Genomic DNA, 19,854 nt, shown 5'->3' on the forward strand with positions numbered 1-19,854 from the left:
TGTGTTTACTTGTGTTGTCCTTGACTATTGTTTAAATTGGTTTGATGTTCCGACACACAATTGTTGTTTGGGGTGTTTGGCCAAACTTTTAGAATAACTTTACAGAATTCCGATTGTAATTTTTCAAAGGGAGTTTTATCCCAGTTTTTTAAATTCTGGTTTCGAAATTGGGCCCCAAACTTTGCTACTGTAGAGCTTTAATGGTGTTATCAGCGAATTGTAGATTTTTAGCCAAATTCTTGCAGGGTGTGTTTATGGCCAGGTTGATATTCCCGGATGCACTAATTTCAACCCCTAAGTAATTATATGAACCCTTTTGTTCTAGTCTGGTGTTGCCCAAATTAAAGTTGTAACTCTGGCTATTTCCCTGAGATCTGGCTCTCCTCTGAAATACCATAACACTGGTCTTCTTCAGATTTACTGTCAGTGTCCATTTCTGACAATACTGCTCCAGGACAGACAGGTTCTGTTGTAATCCCTCTTCTGTTGAGGACAACAGCGCTAGATCATTGTCATAGAGCTGGAACTTGATGTTGCAAATTGTTCCAACATCGCTGCTAGTTCATTGATGTTGATAATGAACAGTGTTGGACTAAAACTGCTTCCCTGTCTCACTCCACGCCCTAGTTTAAAGAATTCTGTTCTCTTAGAGCCAATTTTTACTGCAGTTATTTTTCGTGTACAGTGATTTAATAGTGTCATAAACTTTCCCCCCTGTACCCCTTTCAATAAGTTTATAAAAAGCCCATTATGCCATATTGAGTCAAATCTTTTTTAAAGTCTATAAAACATGTAAATATTTTCCCATTTTTAATTTTGGTGTAGTTTTTGATAAAAGTGTGCAGAATGTAAATGTAGTCTGACGTCCGTTGTTTTGGTAAAAAGCCAATTTGATTTTTACTTTGTGCTTGGTAAGGAAGAACAGTATTCTGGCATAGCTAGATAGATAGATAGATAGATACTTTGTTCATCCCAAAGGAAATTTGAATAGTATATTTTTAGTAATAATACTGCAGAAAACCTTCCTCAGATTACTGTTCACACAAATGCCTCTGTAATTTTTAGGGTCCAATCTATCACCATTTTTGAAATTAGGGGGGATAAATCCATGGTTCAGGATCTCAGGGAAATAACCCAAATCCAGTACAAGGTTGAACACCTTGTGGAAGGCTAACTGCAGTGTCGGGCTACTGGGCCTCAGCATCTCAGGGCAGATGCTGTCCACTCCACCAGTCTTTTAGCCTTCAGAGCCTGCAGTTGGCTCTGTATGGCTATTATTGTTATTTCTGTATCTAGGAGGTTTTGGTAGTCTTTCACCTTTTCCTCTAACTGGTGAAGAATTTAAACTACTGAGTGTTGACGGGGGGGTGATTGCACTATGATCACTATTCTTATACAAAAATTCAAAGTGATTTTTCCAGATCAAGCCATTTTGTATTGTTAATTTCTCTTTAGTTTTTCTTGGACAGAATTTATTCCACAAATTCCAAAAGTTTTGGTCAGTGGTTTCTTCTATGTTATTAAGTTCTTCAGACCTGTAAAGCTCTTTTTTTCTTATTGATTAGTATTTTGTAGTATTTTAGTGCCTGATGGTATTGGACACGTATTTGACTCTCATGGGGCTCTCTGAGTTTTTGGTTAGATAGTAGTCTTAGTGGTTTTCTAGCATAAACACATTCGTTATCATACCATTTTTCTTTTGAAGGTTTGTGTTTTGTTATTTTGTTACTAGCTAATTATTTTTGAGATTTGATTTTGTAGCTATTTCATCAAATATATTGTTTAAATCCTGTGTAGCCAAATTTTGTGAATGGATATTTAGTAAATAAGTTTTGATTTCCTTTCTGTACGGCCAAGTGCAGTTAAATAATCCTCTATGTTGCTGCATATTTTCCATATATATTCTTGATGGAGGTCATGCATTTTGCTAGTTTCTGATTCTGGAACAATGTTATATTTTGTAGACTTATTTAAAAAACATGTTGGTAAAGGGAGTTGTGGTAAAACTACAAATGCATTGATATCCTCTGGGTTGATATCAGTTATCGTATAATCCACCACGGGTCCTTCCATTAACAATGTATAAGCCCAGGCTTTTGCATATCTGGAGAACTTGTTTTCCATTTTTTTCTGTTATCAAAACTTTGTCTTTGTCGTATTGTTCGAGCTGGGATTAGGGAGATTTGGCCGAATATGTGTGTTTCCATCTACTTCAATGAAGTCTTTCTCTTTTCCAGTTCTTGCATTGAGATCTCCACATATTAAGATGCAACCCATTGACTGGAAGTTAATTATCTCCTTTTGGAGTTCTTGAAAGAACCCCGTGTAGTAGGGGGAGTTTGAGGGTGGGATATACAGTAGATTGCACATAAATATATGTCTCTGGTGCGATTAACTTTACCTCTGTTGATTTTTATCCAAAGGTGACTTTTTCCTATTTTCACTGGTGAGATATAATTTTTATATTGTTATATTGTGCTTTATGCCAAATTAATGTTCCCCTTTATCTCTTCCATTTTTAACATTGTTTTTTTTTATTATTATCACGACAATTAGATAGTAAATATGAATGGTTCCATGTTTCATGTAGGATGATGATATCGAAATTATTTATACTTTTTACAAATACAGGATTTGTTGTTTTATCCCCAAAGGTTGTGGAGTATAAACCCTGGATACTCCAACTACTAATTGAGAATGACATTTGTCAAGATACCGGATCTGTGTTTCACATAGAAATATACAATTAAAAATCCAACTCCAATGATATATAAGTACTATAATTGCTATGTAGGTATTATATATACATATGTATATATATATATATATATATAGATCTATAGATATGTATTACCAGGTATCTAGTGTCTAAAATGTTATAAACCCATGTTAATTTAACAGTTTTGAGCACAAAAAGATGACTAGGGCTCTTATCTGGTTTGGATTCCAGTAGGCAGATGGTGGTATTGGTGTTCTGGCAGCTATGGCATAGCTCTCTCTATTTTTCTGGCTCGGGGGTTGGGGGGGGGGGGGGCTGTGGCAGGTAGGTAGCCCTCTCTCTTTGGTTAGCGGGTTGTGCCAGGTAGATTTCTAGGTTTGTTTGGTTGCACTGTTTCAATTCAATTCAATTACATTTTATTTATAGTATCAATTCATAACAAGAGTTATCTCAAGACACTATACAGATAGAGTAGGTCTAGACCACACTCCAAAATTTACAAGGACCCAACAGTTCTAGTAGTTTCCTCCAGAGCAATCAACAGTGCGACAGTGGCGAGGAAAAACTTCCTTTTAGGCAGAAACCTCGGACAGACCCAGGCTCTTGGTAGGTGGCGTCTGACGGGCCGGATGGGGTTAGTGGAAATAACAAGTTGTTGTGGTTGTTATTTGTAGGGAAATACATCTGTTGGGTGAGAGAGTTTTCTGATTGGGTGGAGTTTTTTCTGCGCGCAGGTGAGGATTTGCCTTGGCCTAGGGCTGTATCTTTGAGGCTCTTTATAAATAGCCCCACAGCTCTCTCACTGAGGTGGATAAGTGCTGCAGTATGTCTCTGTGGAGGGCTACATGGACGTTCTGCTGTATGTCTCTGTGGAGGGCTACATGGACGTTCTGCTGTATGTCTCTGTGGAGGGCTACATGGACGTTCTGCTGTATGTCTCTGTGGAGGCCTACATGGACGTTCTGCAGTATGTCTCTGTGGAGGGCTACATGGACGTTCTGCAGTATGTCTCTGTGGAGGGCTACATGGACGTTCTGCTGTTGTCTCTGTGGAGGGCTACATGGATCGCTGTATGTCTCTGTGGAGGGCTACATGGACGTTCTGCTGTATGTCTCTGTGGAGGGCTACATGGACGTTCTGCTGTATGTCTCTGTGGAGGACTACATGGACGTTCTGCTGTATGTCTCTGTGGAGGGCTACATGGACGTTCTGCTGTATGTCTCTGTGAAGGGCTACATGGACGTTTTGCTGTATGTCTCTGTGGAAGGCTAAATGGACGTTCTTCTGTATGTCTCTGTGGAGGGCTACATGGACGTTCTGCTGTATGTCTCTGTGAAGGGCTACATGGACGTTCTGCTGTATGTCTCTGTGGAGAGCTAAATGGACGTTCTTCTGTATGTCTCTGTGGAGGGCTAAATGGACGTTCTTCTGTATGTCTCTGTGGAGGGCTACATGGACGTTCTGCTGTATGTCTCTGTGGAGGGCTACATAGATGTTCTGCTGTTTGTCTCTGTGGAGGGCTACATGGATGTTCTGCTGTATGTCTCTGTGGAGGACTACATGGATGTTCTGCTGTATGTCTCTGTGGAGGGACTACATGGACGTTCTGCTGTATGTCTCTGTGGAGGGCTACATGGACGTTCTGCTGTATGTCTCTGTGGAGGGCTACATGGACGTTCTGCTGTATGTCTCTGTGGAGGGCTACATGGACGTTCTGCTGTATGTCTCTGTGAAGGGCTACATGGACGTTCTGCTGTATGTCTCTGTGGAGGGCTAAATGGACGTTCTTCTGTATGTCTCTGTGGAGGACTACATGGATGTTCTGCTGTATGTCTCTGTGAAGGGCTACATGGACGTTCTGCTGTATGTCTCTGTGGAGGGCTAAATGGACGTTCTTCTGTATGTTTCTGTGGAGGGCTACATGGACGTTCTGCTGTATGTCTCCGTGGTTGGCTACATGGACGTTCTGCAGTATGTCTCTGTGGAGGGCTACATGAGCATTCTGCTGTATGTCTCTGTGGAGGGCTACATGGACGTTCTGCTGTATGTCTCTGTGAAGGGCTGAATGGACGTTCTGCTGTATGTCTCTGTGGAGGGCTACATGGACGTTCTGCTGTATGTCTCTGTGGAGGGCTACATGGATGTTCTGCTGTATGTCTCTGTGAAGGGCTAAATGGACGTTCTGCTGTATGTCTCTGTGGAGGCCTACATGGACGTTCTTCTGTATGTCTCTGTGGAGGGCTACATGGACGCTCTGTGCATTTTTTTGTAATCTCAGTGTTGATTGTGTTAATTGTTTGTTAAAGGTGTGTCGGTCCTTGGGAGTAAAGATGATTTAGTTACTCTTGCTCTGGGGTATTTCTCCCTCGCTTTGCTTGCCACCTGCAAGAGTGCTGTTGGTGCGTCGCTGATCCTTGTAGTCAGGTCGTTGGTCCCTGTGTGGGTCAGAATGTGCTCTGCAAATTCATTTACATTTGCATACAAAGCTCTCAGAGTTTTATTACACGTTGTGTTTATGGCCAGGTTGAAACTCCTTGATGCACTCATTTCAACTAAATAAATGTAAACTCTCTCTGTCTCTTTATGTCTCTTTCTCACTCTCTCCCACTCTCTCTCTGTCTTTCTCGCTCTCTCTTTCTGTCTCTCTCTCACCCTCTCTCAGTCTTTCTCTATGTCTCTGTCTCTGTCTCTGTCGCTCTCTCTCTCTCTCTGTCTCTCTCTCTCTCTGTCTCTCTCGCACTCTCTCTCTGTCTTTCTCTCTCTCTCTGTCTCTCTCTCTGTAAAATGAAACCAAAGCTTGTTGGCTCACTCATTTCCTGTTTTTAAACATTTATTTTTAATAAACAAAATGTGTGACGTAAAAGTGAATAATCCAAAAATTCGTAAGTAAATAACTCTAAATCGAGGTCCCTCTATATGTATGAGTCTCCTTCCTGGGTACCCAAAATGTAGAGCAGCTTGGGCAGCGTTGGATATTGGATAATAATAAACTGTAAATAAAACTAAACAAACACACAATAAAGGTTGACGGGGGAAAACAAACTGCCATAACGCTGACTTTTCCATATCTAGCCTTCACGATAAAAGCACATCTTAAATTCACTCAGAACATTTCATTAAAAGGAAACTTCTTTTTTCCCCGACACTAGACATCAAACAAAAAGCAGACTATATCGCAGCAAGTTGTAAATTCACCACTTCTAAGCAGACGTCAGAGGGCGTTAACTCTGAAATGTTGATTCATGTGCATTGTCCTAATCAAAAAAATCAATCTTAATCAACATGCAATATTTCAATGATATTTTAGGCCTTTATAGTAGACAGGACAGCTTAGACATGAAATGGGAGAGAGAGGGGGGGAATGGCAGGTTGGAACCAAACCCGAGGACTAAGCCTCTGTGCATGCTCCACAAGGTGAGCCAACCAGGGAGCCCCAACTTGTAATATTCATATTTTTCTTTTTAGACAGGACAGCTGAAGAAATGAAAGGGGAGAGAGAAGGGGAATGACATACAGCAAAGGGCCGCAGGTCGGAGTCAAACCCGGGCCCGCTGCGTTGAGGTGTGAACCTCTACATAAGAGCGCCAGCTCTACCAACTGTGCTATCCGTGCGCCCCATGTTTCCTTTCCTTCTATCTTTCTCTTCAGCCCTCTTTATCTTCCTTCCATCCTTCTCCCCCACTCTGTATTCTTTGTCATCTCCACTCTCCTCATGATCTTTTCTTTTCTGCTATCCATCTTTCCCTCTCTATTTCAACGTCCCCTGCCTAACCTCTCTCCTGTTAGTTTTCTCCCTGTTCACTTGAAATGGCTGCTTCAATAAAGCATCACCTTGATGTTCTTATTGACGTTTAGCAGCCATTCACTCTAAATCTTTGGTATAATACACTGATGTGTTTGCTGTGAGTGTTACCAGCTCTTGAGACTTGAGCACTTCACTCAACCCCATTCACGTAAATAGAAAAAGGCTTTAAAGGTGGAGTATTGCATGGTAAACAGCTAGCCTGGTTATTTCCAAGTTTCAGAAATACACCTTTCTACACCACTAAAGCTCAGTAATTAAGAAAGTATTAGACTGGGTAAACCCCGCCCACTCTGCAGCTTGGTCTGAAAACCTGCACGTTTAATTCTCCTGCTTCAGTTCAACCAATCACAAACTGGCTTATGTACCTGGCACACTATTGGCGGGTTTAACATGATGACGATATAGAAGCATTGTTTACGTGGCGGCCACCGAAGCGCAGCCGCCCGTTGATGCCGCTGCCGCTTCAACGTCACCCGGATTGTGGCTCTGATTGGTGAAGGACTATCCAATTGCGTACAGAGTCATTTGAACTATTCCCGTTGGTCACGCCTCTTGTGCAGAGAAATTGCAGAGCAGACTCCCCACACTAACGCTCAATCTCAAATCTATTGAGCTTGGCTCGGTCTGGTGACTAGACTAACACAGTATGGGCACCCAGTTCTTCTGTGCAGCATCTCCAGCTACAACACAGGTTGTCAAATTTTTTTCTCTCTCTGTACAGTTAAGATGGTACCAAATCTATTAACCTCGCTGTGACGAGAAGACTTCAGGAAGCTGTGTACAGACACTGGGGTCAACTGTTGTTTAACAAGGAATAGTTCCAGCACGTAACTCGAAAGGAACCGCAAACTTTGTAAATGTTTTTTACATTTATGTCTGACCACATTAAAGAAATTAGATACTACAGGTTATTAATTAGTGAGCTTTAGAGATGCTGGGATGTCTTTATGCTAAGCTAGGCTTAGCGTGTGCTGACTTACTTCTTACTTAAAGCTTTAGTGCCTAACTTGTTGATTCGTCCGTTTCATTCAAGCCATTGCCAAAGTAGTTGCTACAAAGCTAAATAAGACAACCAGCTCCACACAACTCTCTCTGGATTTCTGGACTTTTGCACGCAAGAACTCGAGTGAAGAGTCTTATGAAGAGTCCAGCATGTTGTTTTTAGTCCTCTGTGTTCTCCTTACTACTAGCTACTAGCAACTGTGGGGCAGAGGGGTGGGGTGTGGGGGCGTGATCACAAAGGCGTGTATAGTGTGGATGCGCAGACAGTGTTGTTGTAATCACTTAGAATTCCTCATGGAGGTGACAGAAAGTACGCACTCTAGCTTTAAGAAAAGAAAGTGACAACAATGATGACTAAGATGACTAAAATCTTGACAAACATTGTGCTGAAGATGCTCATTATGTGCATTTGGATATGGTTGCATTGTTATACAGATGATGATTTAACAATGTGCTGTTAGGGGAATGTGATTAGTTGTTATAAAGTAAGTGTATAATAAAAGAGGCAAGGGAGGCCTTCTGTGACAGCTGACTCACGCAGAAAGAGAAAATAGAAAGAGAAGGCGAGAGATTCTCTGTTTTTTCTGCTGATCTCGGTTGCAGTTAGAGACGCATTTAGCAACACACTGATGTCTCTGAGAGACTGAGAGAGCTGATGAAAGACAGAGGAACCCTGCTTTATTGATCCTATTGATTCAACGCTTACCTTTAAAGAATAGCCAACCCTCTTCCCCTCCTTCCGCTAAACCGGTAAACCCCTTTTGAATAATATAATTGTGTATTTGATCCTCACTGTAACCTCTACCAGCGGGGGGAAAAAAGCCTGATTGAATCGCTCAAGCGTGCTCTTTCTCCATTGACGGGACGCTGCTTGTGTGTGTGGGTGATTGTGATTGCTCCTTTTTTACACGTAAATGTGTCTGCACTTTTGGGGCGAACTGCTACTGAGTTGCTTTTCATCGCGCTACAGCAAGCAGAAAAGGGAGAGACAGAGAGAGGAAAAGGTGTATATCAGAAATCTATTTACAATATGATAATAATAATAATAATAAAAGTAGTATTTTATTCATTATGTAATTGCTGACCTATTTGATACATAGGGAGATTCTTCCGTGGGATTTTTCTTTTTCTCTAGCAATGCAGCACAATAGGTGAAAAAAAGAGAATATTATATAATTACAATAGTCAGACCAGTACTGCCTTCCTATATTTTAAATTGTCGTTCATGCCAACTGCAAGTTAGAAGTTATCGTGCAAAATGCTTTACACACAGTTTGTGAACAATAAAAATATTCCTAACTTGATGTTTTGTCGGATATTATACAATAGTAAAGCAGTCATGTTCCAATAAATTTACATAAAAGACACCATACAGTATATCTAAATTACAAAAAGACATCACTGAAACACACAGATGAAGCCAGCAACGTAATGTATGCCATGTCTAAAAGGGAAATTGTTACATTACTAAGGGAGCACTGATTTGGGGATTTCGAGATCAATTCAAATTGGGCTTAATTTGGTTGAAAAGTCAACGTTTTCTGTTTGTTTATTGTCTTTCTTTGGACGTTCAGAGCCAAGTATGGTTTGAAATGTTTTTGACACTAGTGCTGATACAACACATGGGTTTAAGTACAACTGTCAAAAGAATACAACAGCTTTTCTATTCAATTCAATTCTACTCTATTGTCATTGCCACAATGTGCCGTCACATATTCGGCAAAATGTAGGTCGTCACACTCCAACAAACAGTGTACATACACAGCAAGATTAAAGGACACATTTCAACAACATAGACATTATTAACGGGCTCAGATGACAGACAATAGCACTTGTGCAATGGCATAATAAAAATACAATAAGTTAAAGCCCTTGTGCAAATGGCATAGTTAAAGTGCAGGTGTGTAGTGCTAAAGTCATTGTGCAAATGACAATCCATGCAAGTGACATAATAATAAGACATGGTACATATATATATATATATATATATATATATATATATATATATATATATATATGTCAACTTTCAGTACTTGAGAGTTTTTGTGTATGGCTATCGGGAGCAATGCAAAATGAAATGTGTAACTCAAAGTGGAAACAATACGGGGCAGCTACAGTCACTCAGAACCGTAGATTGTTGTGTTTAATATGCATGCATGAAATATGCATGTAAATAATATTGAAAATAAAACCCTGTATACTCTTTTCTGTCAGGTGGAAGTACCTCCAGTTACTCACAGCTACCAGAGCTTCATGATGATCAACACAAGTCCAGTCAGGAAATGCCAGGTGCAAAACAAACACTACAAAAGTGCACAAAAAAAATCATAGACACTGTTTTGGATGTATTTTTGGATGTGTGTGTTTGTGTGTGTGTGTGTATACAATATATATATATATATATATATATATATATGTGTGTGTGTGTGTGTGTATGTGTGTGTATATGCACAAAAACATTCATTTATCAAACAAATATAGCCCAGTTTTAACCTAGAAAATGACCAAATCATTACTATTGTTATTATAAATTGTTGTTTTTATCCACTATATTAGTAAATTAAACTTTGCATGACAAAGCTTTTTCTGAATATTCCATATGTCTCTTCTGGTTTTACCATCCCACTCCATTTCATGCTTTTATCTCATTTTAACCTTTTGTCCTACTTGTGTTTTATGATTATTTTATTTTAGTATTGTTCTTTTCAAATTATTATTGTCATTATTATTATGAAGGTGAAGACAGGATTTTCTTTCTATTATTAGAACTGAAGTAGTACATTGGACAAAATGTCAAAGTACTAAAAGCCCATGGATTGTTTTGGCGCTTCCTGGATTATTGATCCTCTCCAAAGAGTACTGGGCGAGAAGAAAAACATAGTATTAGAAGTTGTACAAAGACAATGCAAGTAAAAAAGTTGTATAAACAGCAAGACTAAAAACAGCCTGTTTCTTCATACCAGGTGTAGTAGGTGTAATTATAGTAGTAGTAAAAGTAGTAGTGGAAACAAAATGGCTGCTTTCCCTTCTTTCCTTGTTTAAATAATAGTTCATATACTTCCAGTGGAAATATTTGGGTTTCTGAGAGTTTGTGATAACCGTCATTAAGAGATCAGCTGGATGAAAAAACACATCAGCTCACAGTCAGATGTGTTATCGCAAATATCATTCAGTAATTAGCCAGGTCCAACATTTCTAGTTTAGACTTAGAATAGTATTGCAATGTCAGATCTCCACAGTGCTGTGTGTGTGTGTGTGTGTGTGTGTGTGTGTGTGTGTGTGTGTGTGTGTGTGTGTGTGTGTGTGTGTGTGTGTGTGTGTGTGTGTGTGTGTGTGTGTAGACTTTAAATAAACAGTCTTGTCCCACAGTTTTCCACTGTTCTTCTATCTACTATAATATGTCCCATCCACATGTTTATGTCCCATCTATATAAATATTAATAATAGGTTGAACAGCACTTTTAATCCAGTAATAATAATAATAACAATCTCAAAGCTGTAATATTAGATTCAGTCTAAAAAATAACCAAAACAGGTCCACCAGCAAAGCATGTGCATTACATGAAATGGGGTTTATACCGTTCATCCAAACGACCACGCACATACACACACACACACACACACACACACAAACACACACACAGTAATGTATGTTTTAAACCCAGGGTGTTTGTGGCTACTCATATTCAGAGATCAATAGTACCACCTGTCAGTGACTGCCTGCATTACAACTCCAGACAATAGGGAGCATTAACATGAGTTCCTTATAACATATCATGTATTTACAGGGACATTTGGATGCTTATATTTGACTTATTCATCCCTGAAACTAGCCACAATGCTAAACTAAACCCTAAACAAAATAATGTAAGGGCAATACAAATTCAAAGCAGGTCGTGTATACATTGTACTCAGAGTACAAGTCATGTTTTGGGAAAAATACTTCTTATTTCAGAACTTTAATTTAGATTCTAGTGGAGATCCCAATGTCTCTCAAGATACCAAATATGTCAGGCTGACACATATGTGTGTGTAAAATGAAGCACGAGACGTGTAGAATAGTTCCATTTTTTTTAAGTGGTGTATTAATATTATTAATATTACTATATACATTCATTATATGTGTATTAATCAGGAAAGGTTTAAAGCTACCCAACCATTTACCATGAGAGCAGCAGAGAAACAAAAAGCTGCAATCTGTCCTTTGCATCTGTCGTCGTGTCGCTAAACGCTGAGAGGAGAAGCTGAGAGGAGACGGGAGGAGGGGTGCGTGTGTGTGTGTGTGTGTGTGTGTGTGTGGATGTGTGTGTGCGCGCACAGCAAGGACAGTTTCATCTTATGTGATAGTTGTGTTAGTGAATTGAGTCCTTAACCTGATTCGTACTGATCAGCCGGGCTCTGACTGGTGCATACTTAATTCAGAGAGATGATCAAATCCGACACCCCCACCCCCCCAACCACCACCACCCCCACCACCCCACCCCCACCTCTTCTTTCTCAGCGACTGACAACAGGCATAATATATGCAGTGTTATTACTATTATTCCTATTGTATTACATGATATTATTATTCATTAAGACATTATAGTGCTGGGGGATGTCCTTTTTTGTCTGTTTTTGTTTTTCTGTACATTGCATTTTAATATGAATATGTACAACTTTACAGTAAATCTTATATTTGTATATTTTTCCTTGACTACAGAATGGCAGAAAGAATTATATAACCAGAATACCACATTTAAAGTGTAAAACATTGCCATTGACAATATCACAATGATGTAGATAGCATCTATGTGTACTGGTAAACAATTATTAGGCCACTAGGGCTGTCACTTCAAAAAAATGAAATACGGATGTAAAGATGAGGGCTAGCACAGACTTTGGTAATATTCATTTGAATGCAACCCACATATAGCCTAACCCTTATCCCTGTCTTTTTCATAGAGGACATCTTGACATTTCACAGTATAGGAAAAGCACAGGTGTAAATATTGAGCCCTTAAAGGGTAATTTCATTTTTTTTATCAACCTGCACCCTATTTTCCAATGCATTGGTGCCTAAGTGACTAATGAAACAAAAATCTTTTGAAATCGTTGTAATCGCCTGTTTATATAAATGGAGTCTGGTTGATTTCTTACTCTTTAACAAAAAGGTCTATCTCTGTAGGCGTCCTTTCTATAATGTTGTCAGACACTTAGCATGACAATCAGTGAGTGGTAAAACAAGCCCTTTTAGTTGACTGAAATGAAAGGTGTGCATTTGCCCATTTTTGATACATTGCAGCTTGTTTCGCAGCGGTCTTGCTTAAGACTGGACCCATTTCAAAGATTGTTGTTCCCATCAGTCACTTACACACAAAACCACAGGAAAATAGGGTCCTGGGTCACATAAAAACCGAGGTTACCCTTTACATTTGAACACTCTTTTCTAAAAGAATCACTTAAGACTCTTGGCGATGGCTGTCCTTTGTGCTGAATATGATGCCGAATACACTTTATTATAATTTTACATCAAATGTTGCTTAATTAAGAGCATCAGTGTTCATGATAAAAGTAAAGACTTAAAATGAATGAAGACTTTGTTGCATTTGAGAGGAGTCACTCTTCTTAAAGAGAGAAAGACACTGTATACAGTGTACTGTATAATATGTTTAGACAGACAGACAGACAGACAGACAGACAGATAGACAGACAGATAGACATACAGATGTGCTTATAGTCTCTAAGTGAACTGGACTGACAAAACCAGATTGAAATATTAAGGCGCTTTCACACCTGCTGTGTGGTTCAATCGGTCCAGACCATGGGTACATTGTTGCTTTTTACTCGTGGTGCGGTTTGACAGGCAACTCATTGATTGGACCGTTTTGGTGATGTCACAAGGCATCATCAGAGCTACATGAGCCCACAGGGGGAAATATAACTCTGGTAATTGACAGCAGGTCAGTCTGCACTTCATAGCTTCTTATGTATCGTCTTTGGCGTCACAAAGAGCTCACCAAGAAACAACAGATTATTAAAATAAATAGTTTGGACTGCAGCTGTATATGAAAAAGTAAGTATATGTATTATTATGGGGGGATAGTCACTGTGTGGTCAATGCATTTCACTCCCCTTTTAAAGAGGAACTGCTAACATACAAATACACACTTGTTTTTCTTACTCGTTTGGGGGGGATTTTTTTCCTTTGTTGGACAAATGAAAGCAGACAGATGACTGATGAAAGAAAGAGAAATGGGGAACAACGGAAAAACCTCTTGGCTAGATGTAAAACAGATTCATGGTCTGAGGCTTAAGTCCTAGGGCCAGGGAGCCCCTCTTTCTGAGGGACGTAACAGTAGTAGTTCTTTTTTAAAATCACACCACACACACACACACAGCGCCAGAGTTTGTTTGGAGGTGGAACTGGACCCTAACTGTTAGGCAGTCTTGGTCAGGTTGTTAAGTCCACATCAGGGGCCATGGGAGTGGAGTTTAGCCAGAAAAAGTGCAGCAATGACGGTTAAGTTTAAGCACCAAAAAAAAAGGTGAACTCCGCTCTCCGGCTTGAAGGCGCTGTATTTTACGTAGACATTTTGAGATTATTTTCCAGAGTTGCACTATTTCCATGGTACGCTATGAGAAGGGGGATTTCATTATTGCATGTTTTGTTTTGTTGCAAATGATCCGTAAACACCCCCCCCCCCCCCCCCCCCCCCCCCCCCATTCCCTGCTTTCTTCACAAATCACACCCTGTAAGTACCTAAACAGTCATCATTAAACTTCATGCTTCATCTCAAACTTTCACATTGCTTTTTACTTCTCATATGACTCTGTTGTGTCCAAATCAGTGAAATACCTGAGCTGTACACAGTGGAAGACTCAGACAGACAAGACAGCAAAAAAATAAAAACAGATATCAGATGTACACAGGAACATGAAGTTCACTTGTCAACAAGACTTTGTGTTTCATATACTAAGACTAGGCTGCTAAATCCTCCTCCAATATGTTGCTTTCGTTCAAATAATACAAACAACACTAACACTTCTATTTTCTGTCTCTCCCCCTCTCCTCTCCCCTCCCTCCTCCCAGCGTGCAAACGGAAGGAGCAGGACACAGCGAAGGACCGCAACAACACGCCAAAGAAGTCGCGGCTGGTCTTCACCGACCTGCAGCGGCGCACCCTGCTGGCCATCTTCAAGGAGAACAAGCGGCCATCCAAGGAGATGCAGCTCACCATCTCGCAGCAGCTGGGCCTCGAACTCACCACCGTCAGCAACTTCTTCATGAACGCCCGCCGCCGGAGCCTGGACAAATGGACAGACGACGGAGCCAGCCCCGGCGCCCAATCTTCAGCGTCCAGCACTTGTACCAAAGCGTGATACTAGACGGCGAGGAAGGGGAGGGGAGGGAAGCAACAGGGAGGAGTCCTGGGCTGGGTGGGACGGGGCGATGGAGATACGGGGGAGGGATGGAGGGGTTGAGGGCACGGGTTTCCGGTTGAAGCAAGGAGGAAACCTTAACTTTTTACATTTTATTATTTGTTTGTCTGTTTTGCTTTTGTCGAGCGTGACAAACTGAGAAAGGGGCTGCTCACTGCGACGAATAGTTTGTAGCCTAACCGCCTATTGCAAATCCATCGTGAATCCATAATGAAGCTGAAGGGTAAACTCACTTATAAAAACCTAGAAACCTCACTGGGAAAAAGAAACTTTTAAATCACAGACTTTGACCGCAGATGTCTCCTTTAGGACAAAAGGCTGACCCACTAGCCCAAATACCAAAGACTAGAAGACGATTTATGTTTTCTATTATGCAATATATATAAGCTAGGAACCAACCAACCAAACCCAAACCAATGAAAGCTTTATTTCCACAGAATGTGCAAGAAGCTCTGGGATAAGATCCAAAAAAATGTCGTAGTATTTATATCTACAAATGTCCCAAAGATGGCAATAAAGCATCTGTTTGGGGCAGAGTTGCAGACTTTCACATTCAGAAGTTGGATTTCAGAGATTGCACAGTCAAATTTAGAAATTTAATTTTTTTATTTTTTTTAACCAAACCAAAGATGTATGAGGGGACATTTCTAGGACATAAGAAACCATATGATGTTTGACAAAATAATCCTTGCATTAAGGCCCACTTTCTAGCTTGGACAGTGTGCTGAGTCAGCAGACTGGAAAAGCTAGTGGACTTTATGTTAAAATGATTTTGTCACATACAATGATTTTTTTTGTGTAAAAAACAGTCCAAGAACTGTGTCATTTGGCTGTGCAGTCTCCGATTTGAACCGTCACAAACACTAACAGAAAAACCAAAGTTTGTTTGAGATCAGAATTGAAGAGTTGGCCTCCAAAATATTCTATATCTATTTAAAAAATGTATCTCTGGAATATACTATAATCCAGATTGTAGATGGATTATTATTTTTCTTACATAATGACAACATAACCAACTTTTCTTTCTCTAAAAAGAGCAACATGCAGCGATTTGACTCTTTAAAATGGGAAGTGAGGATTCCTAAAGTTAGGAAAAGGCAAAATATGCAAGCACAAAAAACAGATACAAAAACATTAATCGACACGTTGAGTTACAAGCTTTCTCTCTCGGCATACTTAGCATCAGTGGAGTATTATTATATATGAATATATACAACGTATGTGAGCACAATCTTGAAGCACATTTTCTTTGCAATAGAACCGGGGCTCTCTGCCAAGCCGAGTGGTCTTCACATCTTAGAAAACTCAGGATACCATTTTTTCTAAACAGTGGCTGAAATCCATTCGGCATCTGTTGTTACACACTGTAATGTACCGATGCACATACACACACGTAGATACACTCTGTTGCAAACACGCAAATACACCCGCTTTCCAGAAACACACACACAACTTCCAAGAGTCAGATCACGTTCCCCAGAATTCCCGCCCTGACCGAAACATTGTCAGCTAAACCAAAGTTAAGCAAAGTTTACCCTGGCTTCCGCCACCCATCATTTGATACCATGGTAACTCATCCATTAGGGCGGCGGTTTCCATCTAGAATAAGTTAGAATAAAGATGCTATTAACACCACAAAAAACTGGTGCTGTTTGAAGATGACAGCTGGAACGGAAATTTTTCGAGGAAAATGTGTGGTGAACTAAAGGTAGATTTGAGATTTGAAGGAAATTTGCATCTTCTCTACAGCTCTCTTTCAGAGCCCAGACACCAAACCCAGCCTGTGATTTTCCCCTGTTTAGATGGCCGTTAAATAAAAGGGGGAAAATCCCTGTTCATAAATGAAATTACTTTGGACACAACCACAGCGTCCAGAGAATCTAAGAGACAAGAGATTGCTGAGCTTTAAGAGCTCCTTGGATTTAAATAGATCAGCAGAAGCTACAAAACACAGTTGCAAACAAATTGGTTTCTTGAGCCATTTCTGCCAAGGTTTTGTAAAATGAGCACAGACAGCATAAAAAAAGAGGCAGTTTGACACTTAAGGCCTAGGTTTGCTTCAAACATGTTCTCTGACTACATCTAAAGCCCAAACTGTTTATACCTGCTCCAAAATGGCCCCATTCGCCCCATCATAGAACGGGGGGAGGTCCAATAAATCGTACAAATGGTGACAATCTGTCCTCAAAGGCATTAATGGTATTGGACTACACACGAAAAGTGATGGAAGTAGTTGTGTAAAGAATGTAAAAGGTGAACTTCGGAGAGAAGCTCAACCCCCACATACTGTCACACCTGAGGACACCTGGCCAGTCACTGTGTAAAAGGGAGTGATTGTCGGATTGTCTGTTTCGGAAAGTCACCTAAATTCCTCTCCGTTATTCCAATCTAGTAGTTTGTTTGAAGCGTACGGCCCTTTTTACAGAAGAGCTGTCTAGTTTTTTAGCTAAAGTAATCAAAAATGTTCTTTCTTGACACATAATGTTGGACGATTGACACAATCTTTCAGTGTCCCTGTCCAGAGCCTGTGCTTCTTTTACAAACTTTTGACTGCAATAGTTCACCAATGCTGAAAGAGGTCCTTGGTTAAAACTTGCTCAGAGCCTTGCTGTTGACCTGTTTTTTGTAAATCCAGCTACAGAACTAAGATTCTTTATGGAAACCTAGAACTGCCATCACATAAACCCTAAAAAGCTAACCACAAACTCTTACTGCATCAAGTGACAGAATCAACGGCAGAACCAGTAGACCGCCTGAACCCGCGGAGGACGAACTGTCTTGGCGAATCAGGGCCTTTGTAATAGTTAAAAGAGGACAATCTAAAGACGATGCCTGGCAGGTTCGTCTCTTCCAGAGGGGTCGGCGGGCTGGAAAACGCAAAGACAGGCATTGACGCTGCAAACACGAATTTATATATCCAGACCCCAAATTGTGTTAATTCATCAAGATGAGATGAACGTTTTCCACATGTAAATGAACTTGTTTCCTTGTTGACAGTGGTGACATTTACCACTCAATCGTTGTTTTCGAGACAGATTTTGAGGAGAACACTTGAGATTATACTCGAGATGGAATTTGTTTGCAGCGTAGTAGAGTTGGATGCTCGGTAAAAAGGACACATGGACTGAGACACAGAGGCAAACTTTCCCTGTCTGACCGTCTTAATGTCCAGACAAACTTCACCGGGCATCCATCCCTACCAAAACCCACAACACCCATTGGTTTTTACTGTGATACGTCACACTGTACAGCCCTTCACACCTGATGTAAATACTAACACACCGCCACCACCTCCTACTCCATTTTAACAGCAGCAATCACCTCATCAATCATCTCTCTCTCAAGCTATCAAACCAAAAATAAAACCAAAACCAAAGGAAAGGCGTTAGTGAGCAGCCCCTGCTTCTTAGAAACCCCAGGCTGAGTCCCAGTCTGGTTAGAGGCAAGCCAAAGGCTTTAAGAACGATTTAAAATTAAAAACCCCAAAAAAAAAATATAATGGACTTGAGACTTTTTCTATTTATTGACAAATCGAAACCAAAGAAAACCTTTTTCTGCACCTAACTGTTCCAACAAAACGGAAAAAAACTTAACTGAAGATGGAAGAGAATTATTACCAAAAATAAAGAAGAAGAAAAAAAAAGTAAAAAAAAGAGTGGTGGCGACGATGTCAAGGATGGAGGGTGACGACTACGACGACAAGGAGGTTAGAAGGAAGGGTGAGATCATGGGATCGGAGAAGTAGCTTTGTTCTGCCTGATGTTGCGTCAGGCCATCTTTAAGGGGAAGCAAGTTTGGGGACTGAAAAGGGTAAAACCACACGGGAATGAAGGAAGGAACCAACGGACGACACCGTCGGCTATTGTCTTGCCTCCGACTTCCAAAAAAGGCAGAACATTAATGTGTCTCTCACGGTTGTCTTTAACGTGTGCCTATGCAGTTTTTCAAAGTAAAAAATGGTTAAAAGAACAACAGAAACCTCATCAGCTAACAAACCAAAGATTCACCGTTAACTCAAGTCGCAGTCCTCCTCCCCCCGAAAAGGTAAATCTGGACTTTTCACTCAGTAATTATTATTCTACTACATCTGTTGTAGCAAAAATATCTAGCTTAAAATCCCCACAGCAGACACTTGTAAAGATGTGTACAGTAGGCTATTGTATCTTAAGGTAAAATGAAGACATCTGGTATTTTGATTGGTCATTCCTCCAGCATGGCGTCAACACGTGAAGCCATCATAGTAATAAATCCTTCACCCCCATTGCTATAGCCACATGTTACCACAAACTTTTGATGCTCAAAAAGAGACATTGCAAGTTTCGCAGATGGCTGCTGTTGCTGTTTTGTTTTTCTTATCAACCACAAGTCATTCAATCCACAGGACAAAGTCTACCTCCAACAATCTCCAGCAGTAGAAACCAAAGCTGCCGGGCAACAGTGCAGTGCGGTTTATTACCCCCCGCTGCTTCACATCCATACAGTTTGACACAAGCAGTTTGTTGTGTCAGGATAGAGAAAAAAAAAACCCATCAACTTGGTTGTTAACAGTTACTTAAAAGCTTCCATCTTCCATTTTGCTTCCACCCACTTTGGATTAAAATAGGCCGCTTTTTCGTTTTAAACTGGCTGCTGCCCGGCACACTTCCTACTGCGGAGAGAGTGACAATGTAACGCTATGTGAAACGTACAGTACATACCAAAGATTTTCTGCTGTACAAACAGTAGCACACTGACACCTTTTTATTTCCTCCATACCCATTTAAGAGTCTAGAACAGATCCTGGATCTGTCATCTATCAATCATCGATCAACGATCGTTTTTTGACTTTTCAACCCAAGCCCAGAAGATACCAGCTAAAGCAGACTGGCTCAGGTTGTTTCAAGCAGGATTTGGACCAATTGACCAA

The 19,854-nt window shown here is 40.4% G+C and overlaps 1 protein-coding gene and 1 long non-coding RNA gene across 3 annotated transcripts in view; one reads left to right on the forward strand and one right to left on the reverse strand.

The window, feature by feature from the left end:
* The window catches only part of onecut2 (one cut homeobox 2), a 53,413-nt gene that overhangs the window by 33,271 nt on the left and 288 nt on the right, over window positions 1–19,854 (forward strand). The window contains exons 2-3 of one of the 2 annotated variants that reach the window (XM_032538816.1): window positions 9,741–9,815; window positions 14,599–19,854. The exon at window positions 14,599–19,854 is cut by the window's right edge and continues 288 nt beyond it. In XM_032538816.1, coding sequence (XP_032394707.1) covers window positions 9,741–9,815; window positions 14,599–14,888 — 365 coding nt within the window. In that variant the 3' untranslated portion in view covers window positions 14,889–19,854. The remainder of the gene's footprint in view (window positions 1–9,740; window positions 9,816–14,598) is intronic. The other variant, XM_032538817.1, reaches the window with a different exon arrangement.
* The window catches only part of LOC116703854 (uncharacterized), a 17,214-nt gene continuing 6,995 nt past the window's right edge, over window positions 9,636–19,854 (reverse strand). The window contains exons 2-3 of the long non-coding RNA XR_004335527.1: window positions 14,308–14,317; window positions 9,636–9,646 (exon numbers count right to left, since the gene is read on the reverse strand). This is a non-coding gene — a long non-coding RNA (uncharacterized LOC116703854). The remainder of the gene's footprint in view (window positions 9,647–14,307; window positions 14,318–19,854) is intronic.

The sequence above is a fragment of the Etheostoma spectabile genome, chromosome 16 (genome assembly GCF_008692095.1).
Source record: "Etheostoma spectabile isolate EspeVRDwgs_2016 chromosome 16, UIUC_Espe_1.0, whole genome shotgun sequence".
In the NCBI taxonomy this organism is placed as follows: domain Eukaryota; kingdom Metazoa; phylum Chordata; class Actinopteri; order Perciformes; family Percidae; genus Etheostoma; species Etheostoma spectabile.